At 40.1% G+C, this 24,117-nt stretch overlaps 1 protein-coding gene across 1 annotated transcript in view; it reads left to right on the plus strand.

Annotated features, from left to right (window-relative positions):
• The window catches only part of P5CDh1 (delta-1-Pyrroline-5-carboxylate dehydrogenase 1), a 338,244-nt gene that overhangs the window by 19,496 nt on the left and 294,631 nt on the right, over positions 1–24,117 (plus strand). The window contains exon 4 of the mRNA XM_070086007.1: positions 4,966–5,119. Coding sequence (XP_069942108.1) covers positions 4,966–5,119 — 154 coding nt within the window. The remainder of the gene's footprint in view (positions 1–4,965; positions 5,120–24,117) is intronic.

Genomic DNA, 24,117 nt, shown 5'->3' on the forward strand with positions numbered 1-24,117 from the left:
GTTGGATCTCCACCTTTGTGGATCGGGGTGACCCTTGCTGTCTTGAGTATGGATGGGAAGGTTGAGGATGCTATAGATTTGTTAAACATTGTTGCAATAATGGGCGACAGTTCTGGTGCAGCTTTATGTATGAATGGTGGCAGGTTATCTAGATCACCTGATTTGTTTTTTAATGATTTAATGATGAGTGAGACTTTGGTGGGATTAGTTGGAGCTAGAAATAGAGTATTTGGATAGTTGCCAGTGAGGTACTCGTTCGGATGGGTATTTGAGCTAGGAATTTGATTCGCTAGATAAGATAAGATAAGATAAGATTTCGTTCGGATTTTTAACCCCGGAGGGTTAGCCACCCAGGATAACCCAAGAAAGTCAGTGCGTCATCGAGGACTGTCTAACTTATTTCCATTGGGGTCCTTAATCTTGTCCCCCAGGATGCGACCCACACCAGTCGACTAACACCCAGGTACCTATTTGCTGCTAGGTGAACAGGACAACAGGTGTAAGGAAACGTGTCGAATGTTTCCACCCGCCGGGAATCGAACCCGGGCCCTCCGTGTGTGAAGCGGGAGCTTCAGCCACCAGGCCACAGTAGAGAAGAAGACATTAAATTTGTCGGCCGTGTCTATAGGTTGCATGGGAGGTTCATCTGATTTAGTTAAGTCTGTCTATCTGTTTCCAGTCGGTTTCCTTGAGCCCAAAATTTTGGAGAGGGTTTGCCAGGTACTTTTCATGTCACCTTTCATTTCACTAAATCTGTTTTCATAATACATTTGCTTTGATTTTCACATTAGTTTTGTGAGTATTGACGTGTATCTTTTAGTAAATTCTTTAGTAATTAAGCCTAATCTGAACTTTTTTCAATTTGGTGTTTTTTATTAATAGATTTGAGGATACTTCTAGTTAGCCAGGGGCTGTTTAGCCTCTTTTCTGTGTTCTGTTTCGTTTTGATTGGGCAATGTTTGTTGTAGAGGTTTAGGGTTTTATGTAAAAAAATTTTGATATCTTTATTGATATTATTACTGTCATCTAGCTCTCTCTGCCAATCAGTGGTACCTAGAGCTAGTTTTAGGTTGTTTATCAATGTCTCATTATGCAGGCAAAATGAGATCTTTCTTGTTTCTTGAGGTAGTTTAGATGAGTTGGTTATAAGAAAGGTTGGGTAGTGGTCTGTGGTTATACCTGCTTGTAGTGGTCTGTGGTGTTATCTCTGGTTATACCTGCTTGTAGTGGTCTGTGGTGTTATCTGTGGTTATACCTGCTTGTAGTGGTCTGTGGTGTTATCTGTGGTTATACCTGCTTGTAGTGGTCTGTGGTGTTATCTGTGGTTATACCTGCTTGTAGTAGTCTGTGGTGTTATCTGTGGTTATACCTGCTTGTAGTGGTCTGTGGTGTTACCTGTGGTTATACCTGCTTGTAGTGGTCTGTGGTGTTACCTGTGGTTATACCTGCTTGTAGTGGTCTGTGGTGTTACCTGTGGTTATACCTGCTTGTAGTGGTCTGTGGTGTTACCTGTGGTTATACCTGCTTGTAGTGGTCTGTGGTGTTATCTGTGGTTATACCTGCTTGTAGTGGTCTGTGGTGTTATCTGTGGTTATACCTGCTTGTAGTGGTCTGTGGTGTTATCTGTGGTTATACCTGCTTGTAGTGGTCTGTGGTGTTATCTGTGGTTATACCTGCTTGTAGTGGTCTGTGGTGTTATCTGTGGTTATACCTGCTTGTAGTGGGGATATTATGTTGGTCCAGATATGGTCGAGTAACGAGACACTTGTGTCAGAGATTCTTGTTGGCTTTGTTATAGTGGGTAGCAATAAGCTGTTGTTCATAGCATTTGTGAAATCAGCTACTGGAGGGTCAGTTGCTTAGATAAGGTTGATGTTGAAATCTCCTGCTAGTATCAGATGGTGTTTATTCAACTCTAACTCAATTATCATGTTTCTAAGGTTATTGCTAAATGTGTAAGTGTTTGATTGTGGTAGTCTGTAGACTGCACCAACTGTTATAGGTTTCTTAAGTGTTCTTGATGTGAATTTAGCTATTATATATTCACTGTTTTTGTCCCTTACATTAGTTGATTTCACACATAATAGTTCATCAGAGTAATAGATGGCAGAGCCTCCTCCTAGTTGGTCAGGCCTGCAGTTATGTATGGCTGTGTAACCAGGTATGGTAAATATGTCTGTCAGATCTTGTCTGAGCCAGGTTTCAGTAAGTATAATGAAAGTTATAGTAGCATTTAGAGACTTAAGTAGTGCAGTGAGGTCATCATAGTGTTTACTCAATGATCTAACATTGTAGTTGAAGACTGTAATGTTCTTGCTGATGCTGAGAAGGGTATTAGCCTGACTAGCAGTGTAGTAATGGCAATTACTACACTAATTAATTCCTCATGCAACTTCCTAACCTTTTCACATATGATCGCTTGAGAGATGCTATCTCCTGCTATCTGTTTTTCGTTTCTCCACACCAGTAACAGTCTCTCAACATCTTCTATCACTTGCGATCTCAGTTTTGAAAACATAGTTGCACCTTTGGCTAGAACAGCTTCCTTGATTGCCGTTTTCTTGGCCACAATAGTAGCGATGGTTGATTGGGGTTTTGTGTACAACCTGGCCAGCTCGGAGACACACACTCCACTTTTATACTTAGCAATGATCTCTTTCTTCATATCCATAGTAATTCTCACCCTTTTTGCTGTAGGGTTGGCAGTAGAAGCTTTCTTGGGGCCCATGGTGACTTATTTTGCAGGTGCAATCACTAAAAGCGCTGTGATAATATGAAATGTTCCGATTGTATGTTTGGATGGGACCGCAGTGGCTGGCTGGCTTGTAAACACTGGCCACAAGTGGACGCATCTCAGACGGAACGAATCATGTTGGTCGAGTTTTTTAGCGCTAGTCGAGGCAAAATTTTTGCGTTAAAATGTATCGCTAGTCGGATTCAACGTTAGATGATGCCATCGTTGGTCGAGGGTCCACTGTACTGAATTGTACTTCATATTGTAAATTGTTTACAGTAATTTTTACCACTTAATCTATCATTGCTTAGTTAATTTTAAGTTAATTTTAAGCCTGCCCACAATGCTCTGCATACAAGGGGCTTTTGGCATGTACACCCAACTACTATAATTCCTTTTACAACTATGTATCATGTCCAAATACAGTATTGTATTGTATTGCATTTTGGGCAAATTAGGTAAATTTTGTCCCAGGATGCAACCCACACCAGTCGACTAACACTCAGGTACTCATTTTACTGATGAGTGAGCTGGGACAGCAGGTGTGTTATGGAAACATGTCTTAATGTTTTCAGCCGTACCAGGGATTGACCCCTGAATCTCGGTGTGTGAGCTGATTACTCTAGCTCAAAATATATATAGTGGCAGATATATATTGCTAGCAATATATAGTGTAGCAAACTGCTCTCAATGTACATTTCATCATGTAGATCAATGTTATTCACTATTTTTGCAAGAGAGCCACTTTGGTTAAACACATTGATTGAGAGAGCCGCAGCTACTGCAAATTAGCGTAACTCAAATAAATTAAGTAGTACTGAGCTGCTAGTCAGCTAGTTCAATATAGTAAATGAGAAAAATTAGACATGGTAATATTAGCCTGGATATCTTGTTATTAATAGCAAAATAAAGACCAAACTTACTTAATGCTGTGATGAGCGGAAGTGTGCTAGCTACTGCTTAACTCTTGTCATGGAATACTTGTAGTTTGTCACTGGGATGGCTGTTCATCACTATTGCGTTTTTGTTTAACCACAAATCAATCCATCATAATGGACACTACTTGACTGCACTTTGGTTTCAAGTAAAACTAGCCCATCGCAGCTAGCTTCCACAAGCAGCAACAGTTAAGTCGTTACTTTCATATATGTTGCCGCAGTCTCAAATATCTGTTGCCTATTTTCAAACACAAATCTCCAAGAGTAACGAAATACGTCCAGTCTCCCCCAAAAGCTTGAACTCAACTGATTCAGTGAGACCACCGACGCCTAGAGCTAGACGTGTCCCTGATCAGTTTCCCGTAGTGGACACGCATGATTTCTGTACGACTAGGGTAGGGATGTTTGAATGTTATCTCTTACTGTGACTTCGTCTTCCATCTCACCTCATGAAAATATGTATCTTACTTGGAAAAATTATTTTTCTATACATTTTTCTTATTAATTAATTTATATATTTTTCGAGAGCCGTGAATTGAGTCATCGCGAGCCGCGCAGTGAATACCACTGATGTAGATGAATGGTTCAGAGAGCCAACAAGTTGATAAATTAGACACATGTGTAACACTTGGGTAAATTTATTGAGGAAACGTTTTGCCACACAGTGGCTTCATCAGTCCATTCAAAGGAGAATGGTGAAGTACAGGAGTAGTTTGAGGTAATCAGTCCCTCAGCCTTGAGTCGATGTGATCACACTGACTCAAGGCTGAGGGACTGATTACCTCAAACTCCTCCTGTTTTTCACCATTTTTCTTTGTGTGGACTGATGAAGCCACTGTGTGGCTAAACGTTTCCTCAATAAAGATACCCAAGTGTTACATGTGTGTCTAATTTATCAACATTTCATCATACCTCATATATGTACTTATTTATACTCTTAAAATATGTCTAGCACTGTGCTAAACTTCTTTCTAAGCATATTTCAATTAAAGTTCCTGTTGCTGTTTACTCATATCACTCCAAAAATTAAGTCTAATTTTGTTTAGATATTGGCTGTTCTACACCAAGGTAAAGGAGGAAATACATTCACTATCACACTGTCAATAGCAACTGTCTTTCCAGAAGTACATTGACATCACTATCAAAATAACCCCGTGAACTGCTATGGTGACAATTATTATTTTAAATTTTATAATTTATATTTAATTATTTTTATTGCATTTTGCCCAGATTATTTGTTTTAAATACATGTTTGGAATATTAATGTTGTGTTTACCGTGGTGTAACATATAGGTTACATGGCGGGCAGCCCTGAGCGTACTGCCCTGGAGGCTGCCATAGCTAAACATGAGTCACAAGTTGCAGATGTGCCCATCATGATTGGTGACCAGGAGCACCGCACACATCTGATCCAGCACCAAGTCATGCCACATAAACATTCCCACAAGTAAGTTTACTCTTCACTATAAAAATGCTATAGTAGACAAAAAATGTTTACCTGGTTTATCTTTTCCAGGATATTGCTGTTGTATGAAAGAGCTCTTGATGAAAGGTATCCTGAATTAGCCAACCTTTAATTGCATTGTATTTGACTAAATATATTTCATTCACTGCATGATCCAAGGTATTCCTGTATTAACCCTTTGAGGGTCCGTGCCATAGACCTACGGCTATACGTTGAGGGTCCAAACTGTAGATCTATGCCATGAGCTCGGCTCACTTTGATAATCTGTGAGCGGTAAATTTGGGCCTAGATATGAGAGAATAGATCAATGTGGTATGTGTTCACCACATAAAACAAATCCTGCAGCACACAGTGCATAATGAGAGAAAAAAAACTGAGACTGTAATTTTTTATTAAAACAGCGACTTTGCATTGTTTTTTCATATGTTTTTTATAGTTGTACAGTGGACCCTCAACCAGCGATATTAATCTGTTCCTGAGAGCTCATCGTTAGTCAAAATTATCGTTAGTCAAGTTAATTTTCCCCATAAGAAATAATGGAAATCAAATTAATCCATGCAAGACACCCAAAAGTATTGAAAAAAAAATTTTTTTACCACATGAAATATTAATTTTAATACACATAAACTGAAGATTACATGCACAGTTACATGACACTTACCTTTATTGAAGATCTGGTGATGATTGATGGGATGGGAGGAGGGGAGAGGTGTTAGTGTTTAGAAGGGGAATCCCCTTCCATTAGCACTTGAGGCAGCAAGTCTTTTTCTGGGGTTACTTCCCTTGTTCTTTTAATGCCACTAGGACCAGCTTCAGAGTCACTGGACTTCTGTCGCACAACATATCTGTCCATAGATACCTGTACCACTCGTTCCTTTATGACTTTCCTAAAGTGGTTCACAACATTGTCAGTGTACAGGTTACCAACACGGCTTGCAGTAGCTGTGTCAGGGTGATTTTCATCAAAAAAGGTTTGCACTTCAAGCCACTTTGCACACATTTCCTTTATCTTAGAAGTAGGCAACTTCTTCAATTTCTCTCTCCCCTCCTCCGAAGCAGTTTCCTCAGGTCTGCCCTCTTGCTGTTGAAGATGATCTAGCAGCTCATCAGTGGTTAGTTCTTCACTGTCCTCCACCACCAACTCTTCCACATCCTCCCCACTAACCTCCAACCCCAAGGACTTCCCCAATGCCACAGTGGATTCCTCAACTGGCATAGGATTCTTAGGGTTAGCCTCAAACCCTTCAAAATCCCTTTTGTCTACACATTCTGGCCACAGTTTTTTCCAAGCAGAGTTCAATGTCCTCTTAGTCACTTCCTCCCAAGCCTTACCTATAATGTTTACACAATTGAGGATGGTAAAATGATCTTTCCAAAACTCTCTTAGAGTCAGTTGAGTTTCTGAGGTCACTACAAAGCACCTTTCAAACATAGCTTTTGTGTACAGTTTCTTGAAGTTGGAAATAACCTGCTGGTCCATGGGCTGCAGGAGAGGAGTGGTATTAGGAGGCAAAAACTTCACCTTAATGAAGCTCATGTCCCTAGAAAGTCGCTCTGCCAAGTCTGAAGGATGACCAGGAGCATTGTCTAATACCAGGAGGCACTTAAGGTCTAATTTCTTTTCAATTAGGTAATTTTTCACATTGGGGGCAAATGCATGGTGTAACCAGTCATAGAAAAAGTCCCTAGTGACCCATGCCTTACTGTTTGCCCTCCACAGCACACACAAATTAGCCTTGAGGACATTGTTTTTCCTGAACACTCTGGGAGTTTCAGAGTGATACACCAATAAAGGCTTCACTTTGCAATCACCACTAGCATTGGCACACATCAACAGAGTAAGCCTGTCTTTCATAGGCTTATGTCCTGGGAGTGCCTTTTCCTCCTGAGTAATGTACGTCTTGCTTGGCATTTTCTTCCAAAACAGGCCTGTTTCGTCACAATTAAACACTTGTTCAGGTTTCAGTCCTTCACTGTCTATGTACTCCTTGAATTCCTGCACATATTTTTCAGCCGCTTTGTGGTCCGAACTGGCAGCCTCACCATGCCTTATCACACTATGAATGCCACTACGCTTCTTAAATCTCTCAAACCAACCTTTGCTGGCCTTAAATTCACTCACATCACTAGTTGCTGGCATTTTTTTAATTAAATCGTCATGCAGCTTCCTAGCCTTTTCACATGTGATCGCTTGAGAGATGCTGTCTCCTGCTATCTGTTTCTCGTTTATCCTCGCCAATAACAGTCTTTCAACATCTTCTATCACTTGAGATCTCAGTATCGAAAACATAGTTGCACCTTTAGCAAGAACAGCTTCCTTGATTGCCGTTTTCTTGCCCACAATAGTAGCGATGGTTGGTTGGGGTTTATTATACAACCTGACCAGCTCAGAGACACGCACTCCACTTTCATACTTAGCAATGATCTCTTTCTTCATCTCCATAGTAATTCTCACCCTTTTTGCTGTAGGGTTGGCACTAGAAGCTTTCTTGGGGCCCATGGTGACTTATTTTCCAGGTGCAATCACTGCAAAGGCTGTGATAATATGAAATGTTCCAGTTGTTGTATGTTTGGAAGCGACCGCGGTGGCTGGCTGGCTTGTAAACACTGGCACCCAAGGGACAAGTGAGGCATGCTCAGGCCAAAGTGGATGTGTATGGTACGGATCAAATAGCGCTGGTCGGGTTTTTAAGCGCTAGTCGAGGCAAAATTTTTGTGTTAAAATGTATCGCTAGTCTGATTTATCGTTAATCGATGCCATCGCTGGTCGCGGGTTCACTGTATTTGTGATTTCATGGTCTCATTTGATAGAATGGAAGACATATTACAGAAATAGAAATGATTTTGATTGGTTTTAATAGTGGAAATGGGTTGAAACTGAGCTCAAAGTAGTGGAAATGTTAAATTTTTGCCGATGTTCAAGAGTAAACAAATGATCCCACACATCTAATACACACCAGCTGGTGGGTCTAATATACTTTCTCAAATGTGGTGATATTATTTATACAATTATTACAGTATTGCATAACAGTAAATCTTCTATTTTTTGGTTTGAATAAAAATTCATTATGTGAATAAAAAATCAAATTGGAATTAATTTGTAAAGCCTGAAAATGAAACTAATGAACAGAGGAAATGTTAATTTAGTGCCAGGAATGCCTGCATTGTTTATTCTGGACCCTATTTTGAAATTAGAATATTTTGAACTTTGCATTAAATTGGCCAAATTACCAAATTCCAATCACTTTATTTTGTAGTTGAAACAGTTGACTTGGCGATTTCTTGTGCTCAATTCATAGAATAGAAGTAATACTAGTGAAATAGCTAAGAATTTGGTCGACTGGAGTAATATAATTGGCCTAAAATGGGAGTCAAAGTTGGCAAAATCGCTGATGTGTAAATATTGCTGACACATCAAAATTCGCGAGAGCATAATTTTGTCAGTTTTCCATCAAATTTCGTAGTTTTTGTTTTATTACCTTCAGAAAAAGATACTATACCATTTCATAAGAAAAAATAACAAAATTATTTTTTGAAAATTCTTGGACACTGGTGCACACTTTGAAATTTGGCCTTTGGACCCTGAAAGGGTTAAAAAATAATAAAGAAAATTTGAATAAAAGATTTTATTTCTTTGTAAAGGTTACAATGTCATTATAATGCCTCAGCATTATCATGCTGGGGCATTTCGGGCATACTAATCCTAGTACAGTGGAACCTCTGCTCACGAATGCTTTCGAACATGAACAAATCGGTTAATGACCAATAAATTCACCAAATTTTTGCGTCTGGTCACGAACACATAATCAGGTGCCGAACAAGCACTGCTGTGCCAATTTTCACATTCTGCCCCATTTTTTGCACGCACCAAATTTCCTCACTTCCTGTTGTTTGTGTACACCTAACAAAGACCCTTGCCTTGTAATCAGTCTTCGTCAGAGAACCTAGGATAGCCCAATAAAGTCAGTGACTTACACAAATAACCCGCACATAAAAGAGAGAAGCTTACGACGACGTTTCGGTCCGACTTGGACCATTGACAAAGTCACACTAACCAGAGGTGGAGCAGGATGGCTATATATAGGCAGGAAGAGGTGGTGGTAGTAGTAGTAGTAGTACAAGAGTTGTATATAATACTGACAAGATGAAATTAAGACACATGCACAACACCCAGGCATCCCCATCATAGACGTTTCGCCATCCAGCCAGCCACTGGATGGCGAAACGTCCACAACAAAGACAACCAGACGCCGCACATGTGTCTTAATTTCATCAGTAGTTGTAGTAGTAGTAGTAGAAGAAGAGGTAGTGGTAGAAGTGGGAAATAGAAAGGACGAGCCAGTCAAATACAAAGGAAGGGGAGCACTGCAAGAGAGCTAGATGCCCACAGAGGGAGAGCAAGCGCACAGAGGTGTGTGAAAGGGAAGTGGTGAAATAAATGAAGAAGGAACAGAAACACGAGACATGAGAGAGAAAAAGACAACCTAGAAGAGCAAAGGAAAGAGGAAAGGGGAAGAGGAAGAAGAAAAAGAAAGAAAAAAAGAAAAAGAAAAAAAGAATCCTCATTTTTTCTTTCTTTTTTTCTTTCTTTTTCTTCTTCCTCTTCCCCTTTCCTCTTTCCTTTGCTCTTCTAGGTTGTCTTTTTCTCTCTCATGTCTCGTGTTTCTGTTCCTTCTTCATTTATTTCACCACTTCCCTTTCACGCACCTCTGTGCGCTTGCTCTCCCTCTGTGGGCACCTAGCTCTCTTGCAGTGCTCCCCTTCCTTTGTATTTGACTGGCTCGTCCTTTTTATTTCCCACTTCTACCACTACTACTACCTCTTCTTCTTCTACTACTACTACAACTACTGATGCAATTAAGACACATGTGCGGCGTCTGGTTGTCTTTGTTGTGGACGTTTCGCCATCCAGCCAGCCACTGGATGGCGAAACATCTATGATGGGGATGCCCGGGTGTTGTGCATGTGTCTTAATTTCATCTTGTCGGTATTATCTACTACTACTACTACTACTACTACTACCACCACTACTACTACTACCACCACTACTACTACTACTACTACCACCACTACTACTACTACTACCACCACCACTACCACTACTACTACTACTACCACTACCACTACTACTACCACTACTACTACCACTACTACTACCACTACTACTACCACTACTACTACCACTACTACTACCACTACTACTACCACTACTACTACCACTACTACTACCACTACTACTACCACTACTACTACTACTACTACTACTACTACCACTACTACTACTACTACTACTACTACCACTACCACCACCACCACCACCACCTCCTCCTCCTCCTCCTCCTCCTCCTCCTCCTCCATATATATATATATATATATATATATATATATATATATATATATCCATCCTGCTCCACCTCTGGTTAGTGTGACTTTGTCAATGGTCCAAGTCGGACCAAAACGTCGTCATAAGCTTCTCTCTTTTATGTGCGGGTTATTTGTGTATCGTTCCAGTCACGGTATTGTGCCTTTTTTTGTTATCAGTGACTTATTTTCTCGATATTTTTTTCGGTGTGTGCTCGTTTTCATCGATTATCTTGGAAATAAGCTATTCATAAATTACAGTAATTACGACCGTGATAAATTCAGATTAGCAATGTTTTATCAGCAAGTAGCACACAAACAGTTTCTTGCAGTATGGAGGAAGTGAAAGTTTTCAGATATTTGGGAGTTGACGTGTCAGCGGATGGATTTATGAAGGATGAGGTTAATCGTAGAATTGATGTAGGAAAAAAGGTGAGTGGTGCATTGAGGTATATGTGGAGACAAAAAACGTTATCTATGGAGGCAAAGAAGGGAGTGTATGAAAGTATAGTGATACCAACACTCTTATTTGGATGTGAAGCTTGGGTTGTAAATGCTGCAGCGAGGAGACGGTTGGAGGCAGTGGAGATGTCCTGTCAAAGGGCAATGTGTGGTGTAAATATTATGCAGAAAATTCGGAGTGTGGAAATTAGGAGGTGTGGAGTTAATAAAAGTCTTAGTCAGAGGGCTGAAGAGGGGTTGTTAAGGTGGTTTGGTCATTTAGAGAGAATGGATCAAAGTTGAATGGCATGAAGAGCGTATAAATCTGCAGGGGAAGAAAGGTGGAGCAGGGGGGTCATCTTCGAAAAGGTTGGAGGGAGGGGGTAAAGGAATTTTTGTGGGGAGGGGCTTGGACTTCCAGCAAGCGTGCATGAGCGTGTTAAGCAGGAGTGAATGGAGACGAATGGTGTTTGGGACCTGACGAACTGTTGGAGTGTGAGCAGGGTAATGTTTAGTGAAGGGATTCAGGGAAACCGGTTATTTTTATATAGCCGGACTTGAGTTCTAGAAATGGGAAGTATGATGCCTGCACTTTAACCCTTTCAGGGTCCGTGCCGTGGATCTATGGATTTAAGTTCAGGGTCCAAACCGTAGATCTACGCCATGAGCTCAGCTCACTCTGATAAGCTGTGAGTGGTAAATTTGGGCCTAATTATGAGAGAATACATCTATGTGGTATGTGTGCACCACATAAAACAAATCCTGCAGCACACAGTGTATAATGAGAGAAAAAACTGAGACCGTGATTTTCGATTAAAACAGTGACTTTGCAGTGTTTTTTCGTATGTTTTTTATAGTTGTATTTGCGATTTCTTGGTCTCATTTGATAGAATGGAAGATATATTACAGAAATAGAGTTGATTTTGATTGGGTTTAGCACTAGAAATGGCTTGAAACTGAGTTCAAAGTAGCGGAAATGTTAAATTTTTGCCGATGTTCAAGAGTAAACAAACGACCTCACACGTCTAATACACGCCAGCTGGTGGGTCTAATATAAATTCACACAATGTGGTGATGATATTTATACAATTAAAATATTGCGTAACAGTAAACCTTATATTTTTTGGTTTGAATAAAAATTCATTATATGAATAAAAAATCAAAATGGAATTCATTTGTAAAGCCTCAAAACAAAACTGATGAACAGAGGAAATGTTAGTTTAGTGCCAGGAATGCCTACATTGTTTATTCTGGACCCTATTTTGAAATTGGGATATTTTGAACTTTGCATTAAATTGGCCAAATTACCAATTTCCGATCACTTTATTTTGTAGTTGAAATAGTTGACATGGCAACTTCTTGTGCTCAATTGATAGAATAGAAGTAATACTAGTGAAATATCTAAGAATTTGGTCAACTGGAATAATGTAATTGGCCTAAAATGGGAGTCAAAGTCGGCAAAATAGCCGATGCATAAATATTGCTGACACATCAATTTTCCATCAAATTTCGTACTTTTTGTTTTATTACCTTCAGAAAAAGATTCTCTACCATTACATAAGAAAAATAACAATTATTTTTTGAATATTCTTGGACACTGGTGCACACTTCGAAATTTGGCCTCTGGACCCTGAAATGGTTAAAAAATGTATTTTTTGTTAATATTTTTAGGTGTGTGGAACAAATTAATTGTATTTACATTATTTCTTATGGGAAATATTAATTCAGTTTTCATATGTTTTGGCTTCAGACAGACCTTCTGGAACGGATTAAGTATGAAAACCGGAGTTCCACTGTACTTAACCCTTTGGGGGTTTCGGATGTACTAGTACAGCTTACGCACAGGGGTTTTTGACGTACTAGTACACATAAATTCTAGCTCCGTCAAATCTCGCGGGAAAAGGCTGGTAGGCCTAGATGTGAGAGAATGGGTCTGTGTGGTGGGTGTGCACGGTAGAAAAAAATCTGGGACCCAGTGGTGCATTGTGGGAATGCCATCTTAGTAAACAATGTCCACCATGCCTCGCGGTAAGAAATTCCTCACTCCTTGGCGAATTGGGACACTTTTGTTCCCCAGTGACAGTTCTAATATAGATGGAAGTGACAGTGAAGATGAGTTTCAAGGTTTTGGTGAGGTTTTGACCGAAACTAATGATCATAATATCGGTAATAGTGAGGAAAACCCAGACGACCCTCAGCCTTCCACCTCTGGTGCTGGGCCGTCTTGTTCATGTTCAGTTGTACCAGAATCAAAGAGGAAACTCCTATTTTCCCAAATCCCAGACTCAGATGTGAGCATTTGTGATGATAGCGATAGTGATTATGAACTACAAGCTCCTCAAACTAGTTCCAGTAGTGATAGTGAAGTGCAGTATTCCCCAGTGAAGTGTCAGTATATACGACGATATATGCGCTCTGGTAGTGTGCCATATGCTAATCCAAGGGAAAGGAGTACATCTCGGAGTACATCCCGTGGCTGTACAACAGGAACAGACAGAGAAAATGACGATGATAGTGTTGCAATTGGGATGGAAAATGTGCATGGTGGTGGTAAAGGTGGTGCTGGCTGTGAGGCACCAGCAGTGGGCCATGCTGCCACCCATGCTGCCACCCACGCCACTGCCTCAGCTGATCTACAACAAAGGCCACCATCCCCCACCCACCCACCACACCAGCCTCCACAACCACAACCACCTGTCATTGTCCAGTGCCCACCAGCAGACTGCACCTGGGATTGGCAGGAAGCTGTCAATTTTGTTTCAAATCCCCACCAGTTTGATGACAGCCAAAGTGGAATACGGCCATGTTGTACACTTGGGAACAATGCCACTGAACTGGAATGTTTCGAGTTATTCTTTGATGAACCCCTGATGGAAAGTATTGTCAAGGAAAGCAACACATACTACGAGTACACCATGGCGAACACAATACTTTCACCAAAATTACATCTACACCAGTGGAAGGAGACAGCTGTGGCTGAGATGCATATTTTCTTTGCCACAATAATGCTTATGCCACGTGTATAAGCACAGAGTGAAATCATACTGGTCAACAGACCGCCTGATTGCAACCCCAGGTTTCAGTGATATAATGCCAGTGAATAGATTTGTGCTACTGTTACGTATGCTTCACTTCTCAGACAAAACCAGGCCTGACAGAAACGACAGGTTATATAAGATTAGGCATGTGTTTGTGTATCTGAAAGAGAAATTCAGTATGTATTTTTATCCCTTCAGGAAGCTTGTAATTGATGAGTCTTTGATTCTGTTCAAAGGAAGACTCTCTTTCAAGCAGTACATACCAAGCAAGAGGAAACGCTTTGGTATAAAGTTGTTTGTGCTTTGTGATTGTTACAGTGGTCTGGTATTGGATTTTATTGTGTACACGAAGTTATACATTGCAAAATACCAGGAAGTTATTGGGCATCTCTGGTGATGTGGTTAGAACAATGATAGAACCATACCTTGGTAAGGGGCATATATTATATACTGATAACTGGTACACAAGCCCTTCACTCAGTGACTTTTTGCGAGTGAACATGACAAATGTGTGTGGCACAGTGGGTGCAAATCGGGAACATATGCCCAGGTTTGATGCTGGCAATCAGAGGTGAGGTGCAGGCGTTTGCTGTCAATGACATCATGGCATTTCGGTGGCATGACAAACGAGATGTCACACTGTTGTCATCAGTTCACCCTAATGAAATGGCAGACACTGTCAGGCAGCATAGAGAGAGCAATGAACCCGTTCTAAAACCTACAGCTGTGATTGATTACACCCTCAGTATGCGTTCAGTGGACAAATGTGACATACAGATTGGGTTTGCTGATTGTGTTCGCAAGAGTTATAAGTGGTACATAAAACTCTTTTTCCATCTTCTGGACATTTCCATGCTCAGTGCTTGTAATATGTATAAGATGAGGACCAGAAACAAACCACAATACGGCAAATTCTGTTTGTCTGTCATCAGACAAATAGTATTCAAGTACCAAGGAACAACTGCAATAGACCGCCCACCAAATTTTCAACAACTTCCTTCTTGTTTGAAGTATGGTGATCACTTCCTGGTAAAACTGCCTGCTACTGCTTTCAAGAAAAAGGCTCAGAAGAGGTGTTACGTCTGTGCACATACAAGGAAACGCCCACAACAACGCAGAGACACTCGTTTTATGCGTGAGGAATGTAAAACACCACTGTGCATGACACCATGTTTCAAAGACTTCCACAGGCTGCAGAACTTCTAGAAGCATTCCCTGTGACTGTATATGTGTACGTATATAAAATATAGAAAAATAGTAATAAACAACATTTCATATCATTTGTTTGTGTAAATATTTACTGTAAACAAAACAATGACAACAATGTTTACACCCTTATTGTGTAGTATTGAAAAAGAAATAACTTACAAAATACTGATCATGTTGGTCTCACAGGCCATAAAAGTTACTTGGAAAAAGAAAAATGAAAAAATAATAGAAAATAGTACATAAAACAGTAAATAAAAGAATATCGGATGATGGCATTTGGCGATGTTGCCACATTGTGCCCCTTTTTTGCCAACTTCATGCCTCCATATCTCGGTAAGTATTAATGGTAAAAATTTTTTGTTTATCCTATAATGTTTAGAAAAAAACTTTTTTCATAATTTTTTTTTTTTTTTTTTTTAATTTGGTTGACCCTGAGAACAAGTCTCTGAGAGGACCTGTCGACCCCCAAAGGGTTAAATGTAGACAAGATAAGAGTGGTTAAATTTGATTAAAATATATATTTAATCTTAATACTAATGCGAGGTAGTCAAGGTGGAGGTTTATAAGAATAATGATCTTGAAGTTGCACATAATTAAAACAATATTACAATTAACCCTTTGACTGTTTCAGGCCCCTTTCTGAAATTGTCATTCTATGTCGCTCAATTTTTGAAGAAAAAAAAATATTTTTTCTTATGAAATGAAAGAGAATCTTTTCCCGATGGTAATGACACCAAAAGTTCGAAATTTGGTCGAAAACTCATGGAATTATGCTCCCGCGAAGTTAGCGGTCTCGGCGACATATGCGTATCGGCGATTTCGCCGACTTTGAGCCCAATTTTCAGCCAATTCCATTGTTCCAGTTGACCAAACTCATAGCTATTTCTTTAGAACTCCATTTTATCTATCAGCTGAGTACAAGAAACCTCCCATTTACTAATTTAGACTACCCAATATGGTGGTCAGAAATTAGCAATTTGGCCAATTTCACGCAAACTAAAAAAGATGCCAATTTCAAAATAGGGTCCAGAATAAACAAGGTAGACATTCCTGGCATTAAAATAACATATGATCTGTTCATTAGTCACATCTCTAGGCCCCTCTTATATTATTATTGCTTTCTATTTTGATTTTTTATTCATACAAAAATACAAAATTTACTGTTATGCAGACTACTGCATTATTGTAAAAATGGTATAAATAATATCAGTGCACTAGTGAAAGAATATTAGACTCCCCAGTTGATGTGTATTGGACTTGTGGTGTGATTTATTTACTCCTGAACATTGGTAAAAATCGAACATTTCCGCTACTTTGAGCTCAGTTTCAAGGTCGTTTTCATCGTCAAAGTAATGAAAATCATCTCTATTTCTGTAATATATTTCCCATTTTATCACCTAAGACCATGAAAACGCGAATACAACGATAAATACTATACGAAAATACACCTCAAAGTCGGCGTTTTATTAAAAAAAAAACGATCAGTTTTTTTTTCTCATTACGCAATGTGTGCTGCAGGATTTTTTTTATGTGGTGCACACTGACCACACAGACCCATTCTCTCACATGTGGGCCTACCAGCTTTCTCCTGCTTGATTTGAAGCTGCTAGAATTATTGAGTATATGTACGTCAGAAACATTGGCTCGTAAGACGTATTTATACGTCGAAAACAGTCAAAGGGTTAATGGTTAAAGCAGTAATATTTCATGGATTGGCAGATGTTTAAAGACTAGAGGTCATATAATATAATATAATAACTGATTAGAAGTTGTTTTGGTTGGTTTGGTTAGTATTTATTTATTATTAATTTGGACAAGATATACAGAAGTACAAAGAAATACAGTGGTTAAGTGTAGCATGCCAAAAGCCCCTTGTATGCAGAGCATTACGAGCAGGCTTGAAATAAACTTAAGATTAACTAAGCTATGATATATTCAGTGGTAAAAATTATGGTTAACAAATAACAATTATGAACAAATGAGTATTTCAAAGACAGGTCATATGGTCATTTGCTGAGTTGCTGAGCATTCAGTAGAATGGAGTATTCTATTAGGTAATGTAATTAAAAAAACAAAGTTTGATAGGATCACAGGTTATAAACTTATGAGATACAATTATTCAGTATTTATTGAGAGATGAGATGATTTTTAATCAAAATCCTAAATTTATAAGTAGTCAGGGGACCCTTCACTGGTTCAGGTAGTGAATTCCAGATCATCGGGCCCTTTGTGTGCATTGCATTTTTGCACAGTGTGAGACTGACATAGAGGATGTTGAAGAGTGCCTTATGTTGTAGCTATCAAGGAGAAGTTTATACGGCGTATGTTGTCAGTGGTCCTGAAACCCAACAGAAGAAGAAGAAGAAGGAGAAGTTTAAGTGGAGGGTTTATATTGGAATTTAATGTTCTGTATATGCAGTAGGCCCAATAATATGAGTGTATGTCTCTTATATTTAGCAAGTTCAGGCTTTTGAAAAGTGGTGGGGTGTGCTGTCTAGCGCAGGAGCTGGTAATCATCCACACAGCAGCTTTTTGTTGAGTTATTAAAGGTTTACGGTAGTTGGCTGTGGTTGATCCCCAGGCACAAATACCATAGGTGAGGTAGGGATATATTGGTGGTATAGGGTAAGGAGGTTACCTGGAGGTTACCTGGAGGTTATTCCGGGGATCAACGCCCCCGCGGCCCGGTCCATGACCAGGCCTCCCGATGGATCAGGGCCTGATCAACTAGGCTGTTACTGCTGGCCGCACGCAGTCCGACGTACGAGCCACAGCCCGGCTGATCTGGCACTGACTTTAGGTATCTGTCCAGCTCTCTCTTGAAGGCAGCCAGGGGTTTATTGGCAATTCCCATAATGCTTGATGGGAGGCTGTTGAACAGTTTTGGGCCCCGGACACTTATGGTGTTTTCTCTTAGTGTACCAATGGCGCCCCTACTTTTTATTGGCGGCATTTTGCATCGCCTGCCCAGTCTTTTACTTTCGTAGGGAGTGATTTCTGTGTGCAGATTTGGGACCATTCCTTCCAAGATTTTCCAAGTGTAGATTATGATATATCTCTCCCTCCTGCATTCCAACGAGTACAAGTCAAGTGCTTCCAAGCGTTCCCAGTAGTTAAGGTGCTTGACAGAACTTATACGTGCAGTAAAGGATCTCTGTACACTCTCTAGATCTGCGATTTCACCTGCTTTGTATGGAGATGTTAATGTACAGCAGTATTCCAGCCTAGAGAGAACAAGTGATTTGAAAAGGATCATCATGGGCTTGGCATCTCTCGTTTTGAAAGTTCTCATTATCCATCCTATCATTTTCTTTGCACGTGCGATCGTGGCACTGTTGTGATCCTTGAAAGTGAGATCCTCAGACATTACTACTCCCAGGTCCCTTACATTATTTTTCCGCTTTATTGTATGGCCGGAGTCAGTAGTATACTCTGTTCTAGTTATTATCTCCTCCAGTTTTCCATAACGGAGTAGTTGGAATTTGTCCTCATTGAACATCATATTGTTTACCGTTGCCCACTGGAAAACTTTGTTTATATCTTCTTGGAGGTTAACCGCGTCCTCAGCAGATGACAGCCTCATGCAGATCCTAGTATCATCCGCAAAGGATGATACGGTGCTGTGGTGTATATCTCTGTTTATGTCTGATATGAGGATAAGGAATAAGATGGGGGTGAGTACTGTGCCTTGTGGAACAGAGCTCTTCACTATGGCAGCCTCCGATTTAACTCTGTTGACCACTACTCTTTGTGTTCGATTTGTTAGGAAGTTGAAGATCCATCTCCCCACTTTCCCAGTTATTCCTTTAGCACGTATTTTATGGGCTATTACGCCATGATCGCATTTGTCAAATGCTTTTGCAAAGTCTGTGTATATTACATCTGCATTCTGATTTTCTTCCAGTGCATCCAAGGCCATGTCATAGTGATCCAGTAGTTGTGAGAGGCAGGAGCGACCTGCCCTAAACCCATGTTGCCCTGGATTGTGCAGATTTTGGGAATCCAGGTGATTTGCAATCCTGCTTCTTAGCACTCTTTCAAAGATTTTTATGATGTGGGATGTCAGAGCTATTGGTCTATAGTTCTTAGCTAATGCTTTGCTGCCACCTTTATGGAGTGGGGCTATATCCGTTGTTTTAAGTGACTGTGGAATTTCACCCATGTCCAAGCTCCTCCTCCATAGTGTACTTAGGGCACGCGAGAGGGGTTTCTTGCAGTTCTTAATGAAAACATAGTTCCACGAGTCTGGGCCCGGGGCTGAGTGCATAGGCATGTTGTCAATGGCTTTTTCGAAATCTATCGGAGTTAGGGTAATGTCGGAAATCTGGCATACATTTATGGAGTTTTGAGGCTCATTCATGAAGAAATCATTTGGGTCGTCGATCCTCAGACCGATTAGTGGTTCACTAAACACAGAGTCGTACTGGGATTTCAATATTTCACTCATTTCCTTGTTGTCGTCTGTGTAAGTCCCATCCTGTCTGAGTAAGGGCCCGATACTAGATGTGGTATTTGCCTTGTTTTTGGCATATGAAAAGAAATATTTTGAATTTCTTTCAATTTCACTAATAGCTTTAAGCTGGAGTGTCATTTGCGGTACATAGTATCGTATCTTGGAAAGGATGCCTACTGATTTTGAAATTTTCTTGGATATATGCTGGATATGGGAAAGAAATTTAAGATTACAGTCAAGGAGAAGACCTAGAAATTTACCCTCAGTGTGTTTTGAAATAGGGAAACCATTTATCAATATATTAAGTTGGATATTTAAGGCTCTGTTTCCAAACAGCATGAAGTATGTTTTGTCTATGTTGAGAGTGAGTTTGTTGGTCATCATCTAAGTATATATTTTTAGCAGCTCGTTGTTTACAGTGTTTCTCAGTATGGCTGGGTTTGAGTGAGAGTAAACATAAATAGTGTCATCCACTAATAGAACTCGTTTAAGGAGTTGGGATGCATTGGGGAGATCATTAATTTAGATGAGAAAGAGGAGTGGGCCTAGGACACTACCCTGGGGTACTCCTACAGCTACAGGTTGGATAGCGGAGTTGACTCCATTTGTGTATACATACTGGTGTTTGTCGTTAAGATAAAATTTTAAGTAATTGAGGGAATGTCCTCTGATGTTGTAATGATTTAGTTTTAGGTGCAGGAGATTGTGGTCCACTGTAGCAAATGCTTTCCGTAGGTCAGTGAAGAGCCCCAGAGGATATTTATTTTTATCGAGGGCTGTATATATTAGTTCAAACATGTATAATAATATCATTGGTACTTTTCTTTGGTCTAAACCCAAACTGGCAGGGGTTAAGTATATTGTTGGATGTAAGGAAGGAGTAAAATCGTTAATTATTTTTTCGCATATTTTAGAAAGTAAAGGCAAGTTTGATGTAGGTCTATAGTTGTTCAATTCGTTTAGATCATTTCTTTTGAGGATCGGAGTAACCCATGCTGTCTTGAGTATGGATGGGAAGGTTGAGGATGCTATAGATTTTTTAAACAGTATTGCAGTAATGGATGACAGCACATAAACAGCTTTTTTATATATGAATGGTGGCAAGTTATCTAGATCTCCTGCTTTGTTTTTTAATGATTTAATGATGAGTGAGACTTCAGTAGAATTAATTGGAGCTAGATATAGAGTATTTGGGTAGTTGCCAGTGAGGTAGTCTTTCGGCTGGGTATTTGAGCTAGGAATTTTGCTTGCTAGCTTTGATCATTCAGTAGAGAAGAAGACATTAAATTTGGTGCCGTGTTTATAAGCTGTATGTGACGTTCATCTGGTATAGTTTAGTTTATCTCTGTTTCTAGACAGTTCTCTAGAGCCCAAAATTTTGGAGAGGGTTTGCCAGATCTTTTTCATATCACCTTTTATTTCAATAAATCTATTTTTGTAATACATTTGCTTTGATTTTCGTATTAGTTTTGTGAGTATTGATGTGTATCGTTTAGCCAGTTCTTTAGTAATCATGCCTAATCTGATCAGTTTTCAAATTGGTACATTTAACAATGGATTTGAGGATGCTATTTGTTAGCCATGAACTGTTTAGTCTCTTTGCTGTGATGTGCTTTGGTTTGATTGGACAATGCATGTTATAGAGGTTTAGGGTTTTATGTAAAAATGTTTTGACATTTTTGTCAATATTATTGCTGTCAGCTAGCTCTCTCTGCCAATGTCACCTAGTGCTAATATTAAATTATTTACTGATGGCTCATAATGCAGGTGAAATGAGATCTTTCTCGAGTCTTCAGGCAGGTTACATAAGTTGGTTATGAGAGAGGTGGGATAGTGGTCTGTAGTGTTGTCTGTGATTATACCTGCTTGTAGTGGAGATACAGTATTGTGTTGGTCCAGATATGGTCAAGTAATGAGGCATTTGTCTCAGAAGTTCTTTTTGGCTTAGTTATAGAAGGTAATAACAAGCAGTTGTACATAATGTTTGTGAAATCAGCTACTGGAGGGCCAGTTGCTTAGATGAGGTTTATGTTGAAGTCTCCTGTAAGTATCAGGTGATGTTTATTTAACCCTTTCAGGGTCCGTGCCGTAGATGTACAGCTTTATGTTGAGGGTCCAAACTGTAGATCTACGCCAAAATTCTAGCGGCATCAAATTTAGCACAAGAAGGCTGGTAGGCCTACATCTGAGAGAATGGGTTTGGGTGGTCAGTGTGTGCACTATAGAAAAAATCTGGATGCCTGCATAGCTTTGTGCGAACGCCACCAAAGTGCTTTGTGCATTATGCCTGATGGCAAGGAAGCTCTCACTTCCCACTCACTCTCCTGGCAAATTCTGACTCTCCTCTTCACAACTTACAGTTCTAAGACTGATAGAAGTGGATCTGAAGAGGAATTCTATGGTTTTGAATTATATGGTACCATTGTACCATATGGTACAATGGTGCCATGTCATACAGTGGTATCATATGGTACAATAGTACCATATGGTACAATGTACCATATGGTACAATGTACCATATAGTACATTGTATCATATGGTACATTATACCATATACATTGTACCATATGGTACAGGGTACAGGGACCCTAATGGAAATAAGTCTGTCTGACTTTTTTGGGTTATCCTAGGTTCTCCAAACATATGCTGCTATGTATGATATTCTATGTAACTTTATTTGTGTATACCTAAATAAACTTAGGATGTCACATGTGCTTAAGTAAGTTTATTCAGGTGTACACAAATAGTTACATAGATCATACATAGCAGCATATGTATAAAATCCTAGGATAACCCAAAAAAGTCAGGGTGACTTATTTCCATAGGGATCCCTGTATCTGTACCATATGGTGTCCTGTACCATATGGTGTCCTGTACCATATGGTGTCCTGTACCATATGGTGTCCTGTACCATATGGTGTCCTGCACCATATGGTACCCTGCACCATATGGTACCCTGCACCATATGGTACCCTGTAACATATGATACCATGTACCATATGGTCAGTTACAGATGATGCTGCCACCAGGCACCAGCCAAGATTGAGTGAGTGACGATGCAAGCTAGCTAGTGACTCGGCAGTTTCCAAGAAAGCGCTTTATCATCCACCTCAAGGAACATGTCGAGTGGCTGTACATTTGTAAATATTTTTTTTTTTATTATCACACTGGCCGATTCCCACCAAGGCAGGGTGGCCCGAAAAAGAAAAACTTTCACCATCATTCACTCCATCACTGTCTTGCCAGAAGGGTGCTTTACACTACAGTTTTTAAATGGCAACATTAACACCCCTCCTTCAGAGTGCAGGCACTGTACTTCCCATCTCCAGGACTCAAGTCCGGCCTGCCGGTTTCCCTGAACCCCTTCATAAATGTTACTTTGCTCACACTCCAACAGCACGTCAAGTATTAAAAACCATTTGTCTCCATTCACTCCTATCAAACACGCTCATGCATACCTGCTGGAAGTCCAAGCCCCTCGCACACAAAACCTCCTTTACCCCCTCTCTCCAACCTTTCCTAGGCCGACCCCTACCCCGCCTTCCTTCCACTACAGACTGATACACTCTTGAAGTCATTCTGTTTCGCTCCATTCTCTCTACATGTCCGAACCACCTCAACAACCCTTCCTCAGCCCTCTGGACAACAGTTTTGGTAATCCCGCACCTCCTCCTAACTTCCAAACTACGAATTCTCTGCATTATATTCACACCACACATTGCCCTCAGACATGACATCTCCACTGCCTCCAGCCTTCTCCTCGCTGCAACATTCATCACCCATGCTTCACACCCATATAAGAGCGTTGGTAAAACTATACTCTCATACATTCCCCTCTTTGCCTCCAAGGACAAAGTTCTTTGTCTCCACAGACTCCTAAGTGCACCACTCACTCTTTTTCCCTCATCAATTCTATGATTCACCTCATCTTTCATAGACCCATCCGCTGACACGTCCACTCCCAAATATCTGAATACATTCACCTCCTCCATACTCTCTCCCTCCAATCTGATATTCAATCTTTCATCACCTAATCTTTTTTGTTATCCTCATAACCTTACTCTTTCCTGTATTCACCTTTAATTTTCTTCTTTTGCACACCCTACCAAATTCATCCACCAATCTCTGCAACTTCTCTTCAGAATCTCCCAAGAGCACAGTGTCATCAGCAAAGAGCAGCTGTGACAACTCCCACTTTGTGTGTGATTCTTTATCTTTTAACTCCACGCCTCTTGTCAAGACCCTCGCATTTACTTCTCTTACAACCCCATCTATAAATATATTAAACAACCACGGTGACATCACACATCCTTGTCTAAGGCCTACTTTTACTGGGAAATAATTTCCCTCTTTCCTACATACTCTAACTTGAGCCTCACTATCCTTGTAAAAACTCTTCACTGCTTTCAGTAACCTACCTCCTACACCATACACTTGCAACATCTGCCACATTGCCCCCCTATCCACCCTGTCATATG

This window comes from Cherax quadricarinatus, chromosome 17 (assembly GCF_038502225.1).
Source record: "Cherax quadricarinatus isolate ZL_2023a chromosome 17, ASM3850222v1, whole genome shotgun sequence".
NCBI classification, from domain to species: Eukaryota; Metazoa; Arthropoda; class Malacostraca; order Decapoda; family Parastacidae; genus Cherax; species Cherax quadricarinatus.